General features: G+C 36.6%; 1 protein-coding gene across 1 annotated transcript in view; it reads left to right on the forward strand.

The window, feature by feature from the left end:
• MLLT4 (myeloid/lymphoid or mixed-lineage leukemia (trithorax homolog, Drosophila); translocated to, 4) overlaps positions 1-16,057 on the forward strand; it is a gene marked incomplete at its 3' end in the record, with an annotated part of 49,482 nt that extends 33,425 nt beyond the window's left edge. Inside the window, exons 13-20 of the mRNA XM_009586505.1 lie at positions 1,237-1,298; positions 2,185-2,390; positions 5,986-6,006; positions 6,749-6,894; positions 9,187-9,281; positions 12,034-12,299; positions 12,802-12,945; positions 15,859-16,057. Coding sequence (XP_009584800.1) covers positions 1,237-1,298; positions 2,185-2,390; positions 5,986-6,006; positions 6,749-6,894; positions 9,187-9,281; positions 12,034-12,299; positions 12,802-12,945; positions 15,859-16,057 — 1,139 coding nt within the window. The remainder of the gene's footprint in view (positions 1-1,236; positions 1,299-2,184; positions 2,391-5,985; positions 6,007-6,748; positions 6,895-9,186; positions 9,282-12,033; positions 12,300-12,801; positions 12,946-15,858) is intronic.
• Between the last annotated feature and the right edge of the window lie 536 nt (positions 16,058-16,593).

A 16,593-nucleotide genomic window follows, 5' to 3' on the forward strand; every position in this document is an offset into this window, starting at 1 on the left:
GAGAGCATGCTGTCATGTTTGAAATGTAACTGAACTGGCAGAAATTTGTGTACATATTGCCCTGCTGTGCCTTCACTTTTAGCTCCCCAGAACTTTGTTTTGCTGAGCTCTTTTTATAATAATGCATTATCTAGATGGCATAACTGAGTTCTCTGTTGGTTTGTTTTTGCAAGTTTAAAAAACAAAAACCCCACCAAAACACAAAGGTACCCTTAGTTTTTTGATTGAACGTGCTAAAATTTAATTTTAGATCTTTAGACATCAGCTTTCAAAATTATCTTGTGGATTTTTACTACCGGAGATAAGTGAATAAAGGCCTTCAGTGTCCTATCTCTGCTTTGTGGCATAACTAAAATTTTTCAGGAGAATGAGGCTTATATAATCATATTACATTCCTTTCTTTATCAAAATTTCTGGGGAAAGTAGGAAGCTACCTATTGTGTTACATGTGGTTAAAACTGGCTATTGCATGTAGAAGATGTTAAGCTTTTGTATGTTCTCTAAAAAATACGCAAAATATTCAGGTGCAAAATAGGTGCCTAACTACAGAGAACAGCTCAATTAATGCCTTTGCTTAAGGGAGGAATGAAAAATGTGCTTAACTTTTTATAGACACCAAAAGAATCAATTTTCTGTTCATTTTTCTCCTCTGTGAATTCTCTGATAGGTACTGATAAGAAAGAGCACTGCAGTCAGTTTAAGTGAGGACATAGTTCTGGGGCTCATGGAATGACTGCTGTTTCTTAACATAGCATAGCAACAGCCAGGTGAGGGTAGGGGCTAGATTTTAGCTCCTTTTCCTCCTTACCAGAAGAAAGGACGAATAAGTTGACCAAGTTCTCATTGGTTTAAGGGCATTAAAGGTAGCAAAGTACACTTGTCGTAACGGAGCTGATGTTTCAGGTGAAGCTTCATTCACTTTCTTTCACGTGTCCATGAATAGTTTGTTATTTGAATCCTGTCAATGGCAGATGGCAATCTGATCCTATCAGTCTGCTATACAGTGCAGAAGAGGATGTTCATTAATATCACAGACTCCACAGCTCAAGTCTATATTTTGATCCGTTGTGTTGCGGGCAAACATAGCTTGAATGATTCTAGAGGAAAGGTAAAAAAAGATCATTGTGGGGAAGGATGTTGTGTCAGCATTTGGAACCAGTGTATTTGGAGAAATCTGTCATTTTTACAGTGGAATTTTACGTGTGGATTGTTTCAATTTTTGTCTTCTTTCTTTAGACCTCAGGATGCCCACGGACCAGAACTGATACTACCTGCCAGTATTGAATTCAGGGAAAGCTGTGAGTAAATTGTGAAGTTATAACACTAACCTGTTGACACTAGTGTAATATTTCAGTCAGTTTGAAAACTTAAGGGTAACTTAAGTAAATATTGAAAAGAATAACGACTAAACAGATGATAGCTAATCCAGTACTATAATTTATTTTGTTGGGGAGGGTGAACAGACACTTCGGATATTGAGGCAGGTTCATGCATATCTAATTCTAATTGCATTTCAATTCTTTATCTTCAGATATTCAAATTTAACTGTGAAAAAACCTGTTAATCCCACCTCCTCAACAGTACATTGAATTCATTCTCTTCTATACTGTTCTCCATGCCTTGGATAATAGATTGCATCTTGGTCAAAATCCATTTTATAAAAAAACAGATTAGGTTTAAATTTTCATTTAGAATTTAATTTTTTGTTATCTTGGTCCCCAGGTTTTTAAGTTCTCAGATCTGGTAGAAAAATACCGTGCCAGAGATTGCCCACACTTCAAATATTTGAAACTAAATAGATTTGTGAGCAAGCAAACACAGATTTTTATTAGTATAAAATTCCCTATAATAAGGGAGTTTTGTAGGAATTGAACGGACAAGATAAAACTTGCATTTTCCTGTTCCCTTGAAGATGCAAATTTTCAGCAAAGGGATAGGAAATAGTACAGAAATGATTCCTGATGATCAGATTTTCTAGCTTTATATAGAAGTGTGGTGTTACTGTGCCTAAGTAACTGTAGTACATAATAAACAATTTAGAGTTCAAATTCCTGTAAGTTGCTCTGCTCTTCCCCCCTCCTCCTCCAAAAAGAAATCCTCTATGCCCCAAGTTATGAAATTGTTTTATTTCATTTTCTTTCTGTCTTTGGCTTTATGACATGTTTTTTTCCTCTTTCTCTACAGCTGAAGATGCCTTCTTATCTGCCATTATAAATTACACAAATAGCTCGACAGTTCATTTTAAGCTGTCACCTACATATGTTTTGTATATGACATGTCGGTATGTATTGTCAAGCCAGTACAGACCTGACATCACTCCTACTGAGCGTACTCACAAAGTCATTGCAATAGTCAACAAGATGGTGAACATGATGGAAGGAGTTATACAGGTGAGTTTCTCTGCAAAAACATGTCAAGGGAATTAAATACATTCTGTAGATTATCTAGTAACCTTCTTAGTCTTTTTCTTAGTGTTTAACCAACTATTGTTAAGGGTCAGACTTTGCATTGCATTGATTGCCCACGTGAAGGTTTGCTTTTGTGTCAATGAATAATGCGAATGGTAAGAAACTCGCTCCTGAGCAATGTGGGAGGTTAGGGAGGGGCTGTTGCTCTGAAGGTATGTTCTCTGACAAGAAGTTACTCTTCTGTTCTCTAGAAGGTAAGATCTTTGCAAGCATTTCTGGCCATGAGCTCTTGTAAAACAAGTTGGATGTGCTTATTAAAGAATATCGTATAGATAGCAGTTGTTTGCACTTGATGCTTGAAGTGAACATATTAAAAAGAAACATGACTCTTTCATTTTGATCCTGTTACTTTTACAACTTCTGTAATCACAAAAATGGCAATAAAACTGGACTTTTTGAACGAAGCTGACACAATTACTTTAAAAGAGAAACATAAGTTCTCAAATGTTCCGACATCTTATATGTAGTCTGATGCTATTGCTATTATGTGTGCAAGACATCTACAGAAGCACAGGGGGAGTTCTGTTTTGTGTAGGAATGCAGGATAAGATCCACTGGGTTGTCTGCGAAATTAGACAATACCTTGCATTGTGTAACTGTTGATAAAATGTAATGGTCATTTCCTGAAAAAGGAGTGCTAGTTCAGGTATCCTTACTAACTAATTAATTATTGTAGCTTCTTTGTCTGCAGGTTTTTCTCAGAGGAAAAATTGAAATGTATTTCTATATTTATTAAAACACACACATGTGTTGCAAAAAGTACTGCCATAGTAGCCCGTATAGAGCAAGGACCCTGCTGCGCTAGGTGCTGCACAAGCATAACAAACGCATCAGTCCTGCTTTAGAGAATTTACGATGCAAGTGTTATACAACAGGTTGATTAAGGGAGAAGAGGAAAGTAAACAAGAAGAGAGTGGCATAAAGTCACAGCAAACCAAAACTGTTCAGCTTTTGTTCAGGTTTTGGAAAGAGTTAGTGGAGTTTTCAGTAGGGAGAATGTTATAATTAGACAGCTCTGTAAACAGTTACAATAGGTTCTCACCTTTCACATGAAAGAATGGGAGAAAATGCTGGTGTTGAAGACACTTTACAGTAAGAAAACAAAGACTAGCCTTTCATGTACATTCTGAAGCTGATGAGAGGTTGAAAGGTGGTTTGAATCTGAAGTGAAGAACTAGCACGTTGCTTTGATTCTTGATGCCATGGTAAATGGATATTTGATAAAATTGAAATGGTATCAAAAGTTAAATATTCAGGTTCTGCTATTAAAAAAAAAAAAAGATCTGGCTGTGGAAGAGTGAATTTGTGAAAGTCAGGGGGGAGATTGTGGCAGTAGTGGAGAACATGAAATGCAAAGAGCCTGGACAAAAAGACTTGGGGTGACAGGGATGGGTACAGTGGGAAAGCAAAGATAAAGTTCTGCATTCTTTGTGTTGAACTAAAATGGATAACCATGTAGCTGCTAGAAGATATGAGAGAGGTGGGCTCAAACATCAGTTTGATTTGAAAACAAATCAAAGCTAGAAAGTAGATTATCCTGTGAAAACATTGATTTACAGCACTGAGAAGGGCTTCCCAAATCAGTCCAGCCTTCTGGTTGTTGAAAGCAAGTGTATTTTACATAATTGTGCTAATAGTATTACAAAACTGTTAAAACCAAGTGTTTGTCTAGACTGTCCTTTGGCTATTTCTACAGCCTTGCAACTCTATAGTTGCAGTCTAATCTCCAACCTAAAATTTAAGGAAGACATCAACAAGGAAGTGGTAGCTCCATTTGCGGTTTGTGAAAGGTGTTACCTAGTTGCAAGAAATAAACTGGAGAGAGTCGGAGGTTGAAGAAAATTGGGAGGAGGTTCTTCCAAATGTCATGCTGAAGAAGCTGGAGGAAAGGGGGAAAATTACAAATGGGATGAAAGAGTAGAACTTCAGTGAATTTCAAGGTTAATGGGCTAGAGACAAAGAAATTATTCTAAAGCTTGACCAGGAAAATGTCATTAGCTTAGACCTCGCTTAGTGGAGTATAAACAGTACTAGCTAAGCTAAGTCAAATTACTTCATCTAAGCTATAGAATGAGTGGTTATAGTGATGGCTGTCACAGTTAAACCACCATGTAATAAGTCGCTGCATCACAATCGCTTTTTTTGTATGTCTTGACTGTAAAGCATGCCTGCACTGAAAGGGATCTGAGGGTGTGAAGGACGGAGAAGACAGATGGGAGGCAAGGGGAGAGAGGCACCCAAAACAGAAGTAGAAGGAAGGTGCACAAACTCTTGTGCTGTACTGTGTGTAAACAAATTAATTCTTTAGATCCTAATTTTGCCTGCCTAGATCGTAAGGAGACTTGATAGCTTTCTGAAGTTACTCAAGGAGTACTTGCTAACAAATTGAGTCTGTGACTTTCTGTAGTCTTTGCATTACTGTATGCAAACATTATAGAAGACTTATATGAGATAGGGATAAAATTGGAGAGATCTATGAGAAGGCTCAGTGCTTTCAATAAAAATCTAGGAATAGAAACAATTCATATTTCTATCATTTTTGTATCCTGATTTTTTCCAAATCATTCTGTGGCATTTCTGATCCTCTGCAAATTTTAACATTTGTTTGTAGAAGGTGCATCTCCTTTTGTTCTGTGCCAACACATCTTCAGTCGGTTCAGAGTGCCTTGATTGGACAGGGGGAAGAAGCAAAAAAGCAGGGGCAATTTGGTTTTTTGAGCTCTAACTAAAATTAATAATAGTAACAACAAATGACACCTCAAATTTTTGCATCTAAGCTGACTGTGTTGCAAGTGGGGGAGTGGTCTGAATAGAAAGCCAAAAAGAATTAAGTAAGACCTCAGTTTTAAATAATCAGATAAACATATCTGGTGGGGTTTTTTTGTTTCCTTAACTCAGTGTAGCTTTTATGTACCAGCATATAAGCAGCTTAGTATGGTATTTCATTTAACTTTCTTTTGTTGTTTAAAGCAGTCTTTTTGTTCTTTAATTGAAAAGCCATGTATTAAATCTGTCCTAGGTGTTTTATGTTTTTTGTTTGGTTTTGTTTGTTTTTTGTTTGTTTGTTTTTTTTCTTGGTGGGGGTTTTCTGTCCCCCTTTGTGTTTGTTTGTACATTGTCTTCATTGCAGCAGTGTGGGCAAATAGCTCCCTTGGTCTGTTACTTGGATGGCTAGTTACCCCGTTGCCTGCAAAAAATTCTGTGGAGTTTCTGTGGTGCACTGAGCATGGAATAACCAACTAGTCTGGGATGTCAACTAGTATAGGGCATTCCTTGAATTAATTGTGACATGTGGGCACTTCAGTTCTTAGCTGTTGTGCTACTAGTCCTATTAAAATAATTCATTTTTTTAAAAGGGGCTCAGTTGCATCGTAGCTACTGATTAATGCATCTGTGTATAACTGTGAACATAAGTGTTGTACCTTCATATTTAGTGTTTGATTTCTAAAACTATCATGATTGTTCACAAGTTTCTTTCTTCTATTCTGTTTGATTTCCTTCGTCCGTTTTTCTCCAGGAGGTAGACCAGGTTGATCAGGTAGGATATATTGCTGGGAACTGATCCTAGCTATGTTGGCTTAGCTCAGTTTCTCATGCTGCTTCCATATCAAAATACAATACTCAAACAGCTGGACTTGAACAGTTCATAACACTCATTCAGCAACTGGAACATGCAGTACTAAAATCCTTTTTTGACTTTGCAACTTTTACGGCATTCCATAATTTCTGCTTAACGCACTTCAATGTGGATATGAAATGACCAAAGTTCTTTTTCTTCCCTTTATTTTCTTTTTTTGTTGTTTGTGGTTCCTATTCTTTGGATTTCATCTGAGGTTGCCTGGCCTGGCATTTGTGGTCGGGAGATGGTGAGATAGATCAGTACTTGATACTGAATCACCTGGTATCAAAGCCAGTGAGCCGCAGTATCAGGGTGGCAGTGGGCAGTAGTGAATATGCGCTTAAAAGTGCACAGATTACCAGATACTGCATTCCACGAAGCTCTTAGCACTATACAACTAGATGCTTATGCCATGGCTTTATTCATATGGCTATTGGCAATTTAATAGAATTTCGTATGTTCAGTGAACATGTTAAAATTGAACTTACCAGTTACAGCAATTACAATATTACATATAAACATTTTGCAAATATCTGGTATCTGAGATATGTTTGGTGAAATGGGAAAAGGTACTGGTCTATCTTGTGGAGCCTTTTTAAGCTGCTGTGCTTTAACAGAAAACTATTTTCCTGTATTATTTCTTGTTTCTTTCCACTTACAGAAACAGAAGAATATTGCTGGGGCACTTGCCTTTTGGATGGCAAATGCATCTGAATTACTGAATTTCATAAAGCAAGATCGAGATCTTAGCCGAATTACTGTGGATGCACAAGATGTTTTGGCACACTTGGTTCAAATGGCATTCAAGTAAGGCTATGAAACTTCTGTTTCACTTAACATACTCTGTTTCTGTGGTTTTTAGAATAACTTCACATTTTTGCCAAATTTTGGGTATAGCAATAATGTCTGTGTATTGTTAAATATCCGAGAGGAGGACTTACAGGAGAAGCTAGACTTACTTCTTTAGACAGATAGTTTGTTTTTTGAATATGGATCACTGAGCTATGCAAGGAGTTTCATCTGTTAGCTGTTCTTGTGATAGTTGAGGCTGCCAATGAAAATTTTAGGGAAATGTTATTTAAATTTAGTTTGTGTTGATTGCTTTCTTTTAATTTAAGGTTTTTATGGAGATGTGAGGGAAGGTTATTTTTGCTGTTAATATATAAGTACATAGGCTTAAATATTTATGGTCTCTAAAATAATGAACCTTGCACTCTTTAAGGTCTTTTAATTATATTCATAATCTACTCCTTTCGTAATTCACATAAATAGCAATTTGCACAGTGGTTTTTTTGCACAGTTTTTTCTTAAAAACGTAAAGATAGATTTTAGCTTGGGGTAAAATCAACCTATGCTAGTCAGCTCAGGTAATTACAATACTTAAAAGAAAAATTGAATGAAGTATCCTCTGAGGAAAGGATCCTCAAACAAAGATAACAACATTGAGTGAGCACAGTGCTAATCAGCAAGAAAGGCTTAATTTTTGTATATATTTAGATTTATTTTTCCCCCAAGCTAGTATTGAACAAGTTTTTCTCAGCAAATTTGTGCCTCTGAAACTAATGTTTAGAGAAGTCCTAGTGTACATTGGTTGACTTATACCTAGCCTTCCTCCACTTGTAGGATGTCTATTTTAAACATAGTCTTTTCATACTTCTGTAATAGCACAGAAAATAACCTTTCTTCTTTTTATACCGTGACAGGATTGGGAGGCCTAACCATGGTTTAACTGTTTAGCTTTAAAGGGGGCTTTATTACTCTAAAGAGCAATATGTAGTATGTGAATGTGGTATGTGAAACCTTATCATCGTTTTCTGAACTTCTGAAAGGTATCAGAGAAGCACCAAACTACTTTGTATGTGCTCCCACAGATTTTTTTTTTTTCTATTGCTGAATTATGGGAAAATAGGGTATAGCAAGTAGCTATTTTGACAGTGTCTTTCGAGTTTTATAGCACCTCTAAATTACTAACTGTTAATGAAGCTATTTTTGCCATAGGTCAGTGTTTTGGATTGGTGTCTTGAAACAACTCTTTGCTACTTCAATTTGCTAGATAGTCATTGAAGACAGAATATTTCTGTGGCTAGGAAGGAATGGCACTGTATTTTTCCCTGTACGTGATGATGAGCAGGCTGGATGCGAATGGGTATTTCTGAATTTTAGCTGTGTGTGAATTCTCCCCTAAGTACACTGTAACATGGAAGATTTCAAATGGATGTATTAAACTTTTGGAGAACAGAACTGTGGAATATATATTTAGAAGGCAAATAAAAAAGCACAACAGAAGCATGAAAAGAAAGAAATCTGCTGTGAAAATGTTGTTTGATGGTAGCAACTGGCATACGCCAGAATTGGTTGAAATTGCCATGGCTTCTGTTTCCTAGCAATTAAGGATATTTCATTACAAATGTTACCAGTGAAACAGAAAGGGGAGCTGTAGAAAGCCATAAAATGTTTTCCTTTATATATGTGCTTACAATTTGATTCCCTTTTAGTTTCAGTTCTTAAGAGAAAATGTATAAATGAATTATCAACAACAGTGTTAAAGAAAATGTTAAATTATTAGAAGCGATAGAATACTAAACCAGACATTTCACTGTAGTTAAAGGTAAGAGAAATACAAGAATCAAAAAATTGTTTACACAGAACACTAGGGCCATTTCAGGATCTTGTGCATTGGCTCAGAATAGGAATTTTTTTTTTTTTTAATACTACTCTTGCTAGATTTTAAAACAGAAAACTGTATTTCTGTTTGGAAAAAATAGTTTTTGCAATCTTACAGAACCAAAGTTTGGCCTAACAACATATCTTTATGTGGCATATGACCTTCGCTTGCAAGTGTGGTAGCGATATTGCATTGAAGTGGCTGTGTTTGACAGGCTGTTCCCTGACAACCTAATGCTTTTTCCAACATTTCTAGGAAAGGTGTGGGAGAACTGGTCTCTCTGGCCTTTTAAATATTATTTGGTTCCTTATAGTCACATACATAACACTGCGATTTCAGGAATCTTGTAATTTGGTAGATCCTTTTCTTTAGAAGCATTCATAATGAACACACACAGGATTTTAAAATTTCTTTTTTTTCCCCCTCCCTTCCAGGTACCTGGTTCATTGCCTGCAATCAGAGCTTAATAACTACATGCCAGCATTTCTTGATGATCCGGAGGAAAATAATCCTCAGAGGCCTAAAATAGGTTGGACTACTTGATCTTTTTTTGTCTTCTAAACCAAACAATTAATTAGTAATAAATAGACTGTTTCTTAACAGTGATATGACATTTACAAGTTGCCCTAACCCCTGAGAATTGTTTGGATCCATTTTGTATGGATGATAAGAAAGGACAATAGTGACATTCAAATGATCTATATTGGGTTTAAAAAGCATGGAATAATTTAGTTTGGAGGGGAACCTCTGGAGGTTGTCTAATCCATTGTCTTGCTCAAGGCAGGTGCAACTGGATCAGGTTGTTCAGAGTATTGCCCAGTTGAGTTTTGAATGTCCACTGAGGGGTGGAGATGCCACAACATCTCTTAGTAACCTGTTCCAACATTTGACCACCCTCATGGTGAAAATACTTTTCCTGTATCTAATTGCATTTTCCCATGTTGCAGTTTTTGTGTTGGTTTGTCTGTTGTTCTATGCTATCACTGTGCACCTTTGACAGGGATCTTGTTCTGAACCCTCCCATTAGGTAGATGAAGACAGCAAAAAGCTGTGCCCTTAGTCTTCTCTTTCCCCAAATGAACCAAATCCCCTTCTCTGCCCCTCTTTTATGTTCTTTTCTCCAGCCGCCTAATCATCGTGGTGGCTCTGTGCTGAATTTGCTCCATTAAATCGGTATCTTCCTTGTGCCGGGGAGTCTAAAACTGGATGCTGTTCTCCAGATGCAGTCTCACAAATGGTGAATGCAGAGGAAGGATTGCTTCCCTCCCTTCTGCTAGCTTCACTGCTGGTAACTTAACAGCTTAGTATGCAACTGGCTACCTTTCAAGCAAGGACACGCTGCAATTTGTTACCGGGATCCCTACATCGTTTTCAGCAGGGCTGCTTTCTATCGAGGTGGCACTCAGCTTCTACTGTTGCATAGGCCTATTCCTTCCCTGATGCAGGACTTGGCAGTTGCCTTTGAACTTTATGAAGTCCCTGTCAGCCCATTTCTCCAGCCTACTGAGGCCCTTCTGAAAAATACTGCTGCCCTTCAATGTATGAATATTTCCCCCCAGCTTGATATCATCTGTGAATTTGCTGAGAATGCACTCCATCCAATCACTCAGGTCATTAATAAAGTCATTAAACAATATCAGTCCCAGCCTCAATCCATGAGGGAAGCCACTAATAGCTGACTGCCAACTGGACTTCGTATCCACAAATCCACCAAGTCCAGTGATCCAGCCAATTCTCTACCTACATTATCATCTGCTTATCCAGTCCTTAGCTCAGCAATTTCACTATAAGGATACTATGGGAGAATCTGACAAAGGACCTCCCCTGTACTAAGGTTAAGCTGACTGGCCTTGTAGATTCTTGACAAGGATCGCTGCCATGATACTTTAAGTATGATAGTGCTTCGCAGCAATGTCCATGAGAGCATTCCGGTCATGTGTGCTATCCCACTATGTCTGTAATCCCAGCTCAGTGACTGTGCTCAGACTTCTAGCACCTCTTGTTGTTTTCAGTGCTGAACACATTCAGGCACAGGCCCCTGAGATAGGAACCCTGCTGTGCTTTTCATGGGGAAAGTGTGAGAGCCTCCTACATTATGTAGCCTGATGAATAAAGAAGAAAATAGAAAAAATATTCAAGTTTGAAGGGATTAACTGGGGATGAAAGGTTAGGAAGAGTTAAGAAGATAATGACATTCTGAATAATTGCAGTAAAGATGATCGGCAGAGCTATTAAGTACAGTCATTCTGTTCAACTATGAAGAGTATTTATACAGAATTCATGTGTGCTTCCTGGTCTTTTGGGTATTAAGCTTGCTTCAGTTGCTTTTTTCCTGTGTTGAATATTAAAGGAAGAATAAGAAGATGTACTGTTTTGGTTTTAGTGCCCTGTACTGTAAGAGAGAGAACTTTCTGGGGCACAAACCCTGAAAAAGTAGCAAACTGACATTGGAATAAAGGCAGATGATGTTCATTATTTCAGTTATTTTTGAGCTGCTTTATAGATTTCTGTCCTATACAGATAATTTTTTTTTTCAGTCACAATCCTGCATTTCAATGCTAAAGAAATTAATTTGGTGGTCTCTTCAATAAAGATTTCAGGTAAAAGTATTGCCTTAAAAGAAGGCTTGGAGATAAATGTTCTACTTGCATTAATATATTCCACCAGGAGTCACCTAAGGATGTTTGCTTTTGGTGAAGCTAACAGGAAGGCTCTCTTCTTTCTTACATAATATTGCAGTGAACTAATGGGCAAAAGGAAATTTGGATAATATTTTTAAAAAGTAATGTGTAAACAGGAGATGGGTTCTGCAGTTTAAGTACATCATGCAATACAAATAGTTTTTGCAGAAATTTTTGAATACAGTTTGATATTTAACTGCAAGGAGATGGAGTAATGGAATAATTGCAATATGCATTTGAAAGAGTAGAATATAAATTGTTATTAAATGTGACAGAAAAATAAGTTTACTCAAGTGAGGACATGATTTAAGTGTCAGATGTAACCAACGATATACTTGTATACTAAATATTTCCCCAAAAAAATTTATTTTCATTTCAGGAGTTAAAAAACATATTTCAGCTATTAGTTTGATGTTGCTCCGTCTTGAAAACCATGAAGCAGTAAATTTATTTCTGAAAATCTGTATAACTTAAACACATGTAGGTTTCACCTAGCTTTCACCAACCTGGGTTAGGTGTCTCTGTATTATTATTTATGGCCTAAACCAGTTGTACATTGCAGTATGTGAATGTGATTTACTTTTTGTTTTATCTCTGTAGATGATGTGCTGCATACATTGACTGGCGCTATGTCCCTTTTGCGACGATGTAGAGTGAATGCTGCTCTGACTATACAACTCTTCTCCCAGCTGTTTCATTTTATCAACATGTGGCTTTTTAACAGATTAGTTACGGCCCCAGATTCAGGGTTATGTTCACATTATTGGGGAGCTATCGTTCGTCAACAGTTGGGTCATATTGAAGCCTGGGCAGAAAAACAGGGTTTAGAATTGGCTGCTGATTGCCACCTGAGCAGAATAGTGCAGGTGAGTGTGTGTATTTCTGATTAACACTTCTCAAATAATTGTATATTCAAGGAGGATATTTGTATATTCTGTGTTCCTAGAGAATAGCATGTGGACAAGTGTAGTTTGTGTGATTAATCCTGGAATATTGAGGTAGCATGCAAAGACACAAAATATGTTTTCAACATGATTAATATTTAAGTTACAAGTGAAATTAATAATTAGTGATTTTAGCCAACATGCTGTTCAGTTTCTAAGACTGAGCTATAACTATGCTGAACAGAGACAAGAAGAGTAGCTGAAAAATTGATATGCCTCATTTATGATACGTTTAGTATTAATTCGTCTTGTAGGTACAGGAGATATATTTAATGGTTGTTCAGGGGATATTTATGTTGCTTCTGTAACAAGTCTGGCTTCATGCTTTGTTTTTTCCTATGTCTCATCTAAAGAAAACTCACAAACAAGACTTAAGGTTTCATTCTGGTTTGGATTTGTCTCCTGTGACTTTTTTCTCTCCTAGGCAACCACATTGCTTACCATGGACAAATATTCAAATGCAGATGTTCCAAATATTAACAGTACTTGCTTTAAGCTGAATTCTCTGCAGCTACAAGCTTTGTTGCAGAATTATCACTGTGCTCCAGATGAACCACTCATCCCAACAGTAAGTCTCTTCTATCACTTACTGTGCTGTTTAACGTACCTGAGGAATATAGACTTAAAGTAAAAACACTGGCTGAAAATAGCTATCTTATTGTTGATTGGTTTGGAATTGTTACGAGAAGAGTCAGAGTGGGCAATCTGCTCTCCATACAATAAGAAGTATCAGTGGTATCAGCCTGCTTCTGGCCACAACTTTGGTGGTCGTACTTCACTGCAACTCGAGCAGGATATCAAAAATCTCTTTTATGCTGAGTTAGAATGTAAGGTAACACTGCATGTTGAGCATACTCAGAGAGGTGTCACTGCACCTTTAATACCATTTGTGGATGAAATCCAGTAAGGCGGTAGAGGAGAAGTGCACAGAGCACTCCCAAAAGCTAGTTCTATGTATAACCACAAGGAACAAAGATTGAAATTTTGACTATAGAAATCAAATGGAAGAAGCAGGAATACTAAGCTTTTTTACATGTGAGATGTAAAAATCCATGAATCTTGAATTCCTTCATATAAGCAGCGGACAGATTGTCCTTTGATGGACAGATTAATGCATGGAACATGTATGGAGAGAGAGGGAGAGAGAGAGAGATGGATGTTGTTTTCAGAATCGTTTTTTATCTTGATATTTAAGACTCAACTGACTATTCTAAGTTTTACCCATGGGAAACATCTTTTTAGCAAAAGTCCAAAGAGGTTTTGTGTTCCTTGCAGAATTGTAATCATATGTGGATGAAAACTCTTAAGGTAAACCCTGATTACAGCATAGTTGACTGATCTCAGAAATCTTAAAAGGTGAAGATAATCTAATATTTATATAACTGAATGCATTGTCTACAAAGTCTATTTTTTAATAACTTTGGATACATCTGTTTATTAAATCAAAAGTACTAATAGAATGGTTCTAAAGGTGTTAAGGGGGACTTGTAGCTTGGATATATTTTTATATATTGGCTACCAAACCAAAAAGTCTTTTGCTGAAGAACATAGCTTATATTTCCTGTTTACACATAAGTAGAATTCCACAGTTTATTATTATTGTTTTTTAGGGACCTCCAAAGAAATATAGTGCAAGATTTGACAGGTCTTCTTTGTGTCAGAGGGAGGATTACAATATGGCTAGTTTGTCCTGTTGTAGTGAAGTGGTATTTGGGACTTCTTTGCTTCTTGCTATGAAAGACTTGTACACTCAAACTCTGACTTAATGCTGCCAAATCTGAAAAATTTCAAGGCTTGGAATTTGTTCAAAGGAATATAAATGTATTTACTTCTATGTACTTCAGTTTGATGTAATTCTTTTAAAAATTAGCACCTTTTATGGTAAAAAGCCCCTTCTCAAAAAGCGCTTGTAAAGACAGGCTGCGTTTATCTGACTTCCCCCTGGAAATTTGCTGAAACTGAACATTCAGATGGGAACACTTGTATGGTTTTGTCTCAACTGTCTTCTGCATTGTGCTCCAGTAATAAAATTGTTGTATCAGGCTTACAGATTCTGAGTTGCACGTTAGTGTAACTTGTGGTGAGACCAAACTGTTAAGCTGGTCTTGGGAGCCAAGTAGAAGCCATAGAAAGAGACTGGAAATCACATCTGAGTCTTTGGTAAAGCAAATACTTGTAGTAAAGGAATCAGTATGTAATATTTGTAGCAGCTTCAGATAAATTAATTGTAGTAATTCTGTCTTGATGCCAGCAAAAGCACACATCTCTGGGGTAAGTTCTCTTCCAGAAAAAATGCTGGTTAACTAAAGGTAAAGATACTTTTAAGTATTGATGCTGCCTGCTCATTCAATCGTAGTGGTGAGTCAAACCTGGGGTGATTTCTTGGTTCCTAAGGCAGAGCATGCAACTTGGAAGAGACTGAGTGCTCAGAGAATTACATCTTTTTAAAAAGTTGCCTGTGACTTTTTTTTATTTCACTTAAAAACTGAATACTTTCATGCTAAAACTTAGGCCAGCCTAAGGCATATAAGGTAACAGAAAAATGGAGGAACTGCTTGAGGAGAGAGGAGAGCCTTTTCATTGTGCACTCTTGAGTAATTTGGGATAAATAGAAGAATGTAGAAACACAAAGTGCTGCTTAGACCTTTACTTTTTGCGAAGTTGTTAGGAATCTGATTTTTTGTTAACTTCTGAATTATCTAGTAACAGATAATCCTACTGAAATCTTACAGAGCTCTCTGTGTGCTACGTGCAATCACAGTAGCTACATTGTGAAAAGTACACTGGTTTCATAGAGGTTTTTGTGATATTAAGCAGAACAGTTGTGCACCAAATGTAAAACTTAAGTTCCCTGCCGCACCTTGAGTGATCCTACTCTTCTGTTGTATTCTTCTACAGTGCTATTTAAAAAATAGGTATCTACCTTAAGTGATCCTTCACATTATATTGAGCTCCCAGGAAATGTAGAATTAAATTAGTTCTATAAAACTTCCAAACTAGGGAACTGTATATGACATTGGTCCTCTCTGGGTATATGTGTCCTGATGGAGCTGAAACTGGTTTACACAAGTTGTCTGTTTCCTTTCTATATATTTAGTCTTACAGAAGTATATATACACTCAACAAAGTGTCAAAATTTTATAGCTGCCTGTGATTCCACCTCTGTACACATATGTTCTCTGCTATATATTTTTAAATACAGCTTTCTTAACAAGTAAAAACATGCACCACAAGTTTTGAAAATATTGAAGTAAAAATAAATGCTTCTGTTATATACTCTAACTACATAATCTATGGGATTTAATCAAATGAAGCAATGCAGCGTACTGACTGTACACAGTGGAGCCGAAGAAGTTTTATATCTGATAATTTATTTTCCAAATTCCTTTTTCTTGCAGTCTTAGTATTTTCTTAATGTTAGTTTTTTCCTTAATGAAAATTATCCCTTTATAGTAACAATGTCTTTCTGCCTTCTGTCCAGGAATTGATAGAGAATGTAGTAACTGTTGCAGAAAATACAGCTGACGAACTTGCTCGCAGCGATGGCCGAGAAGTCCAACTGGAAGAGGATCCTGACTTACAGCTGCCTTTTCTTTTACCAGAAGATGGCTATTCCTGTGATGTCGTCAGAAATGTTCCAAGTGGTTTACAAGAATTTTTAGATCCACTCTGTCAGAGAGGTTAGTTCTATGGTTTTACAATTACCATCTTTTTTTGGTGTAGTGAACACAGAATGCAAAATATATTTTAATTAAACGTAAACTACTTCCTTTTTCTTTATGTATGTTTCAATCTTTTATACTGTGTTCTTCAAGTGTTTACTTTTGCAACCCATAGAAAGTATGCAGGATTTTTTAACCCTTCCTCTTGGTCCCTTTCATTCACTTTCAAGGTTCTAAATAAGCAGTGCTGAGTTACTAGTGACTACTGAAACTTTGCACCAGAGCTTTTTTGGATTTTGGTGCTAGAGCAGCAAAAATTTACATAAATGTAAATTTTGTAATACTTCAACAATTTCACAGTCAACTTACTTTTAAAGCTAATGTGAATTGAATAGTTAAGTCACTTTTTTTACTCATCAACTGCTTCCATATAACATTAAAAACCCATGAGCTTAAAATAGTTCTTTTAATGTTCATCAATGTAAGAATGTATGGTTTGGGCATTTGTAGTCCAACAAAATTTCAGATTATAGAATCATTAAGGTTGGAAAAGA

Source organism: Fulmarus glacialis, unplaced genomic scaffold (genome assembly GCF_000690835.1).
Source record: "Fulmarus glacialis isolate BGI_N327 unplaced genomic scaffold, ASM69083v1 scaffold13721, whole genome shotgun sequence".
Lineage (NCBI taxonomy): Eukaryota > Metazoa > Chordata > Aves > Procellariiformes > Procellariidae > Fulmarus > Fulmarus glacialis.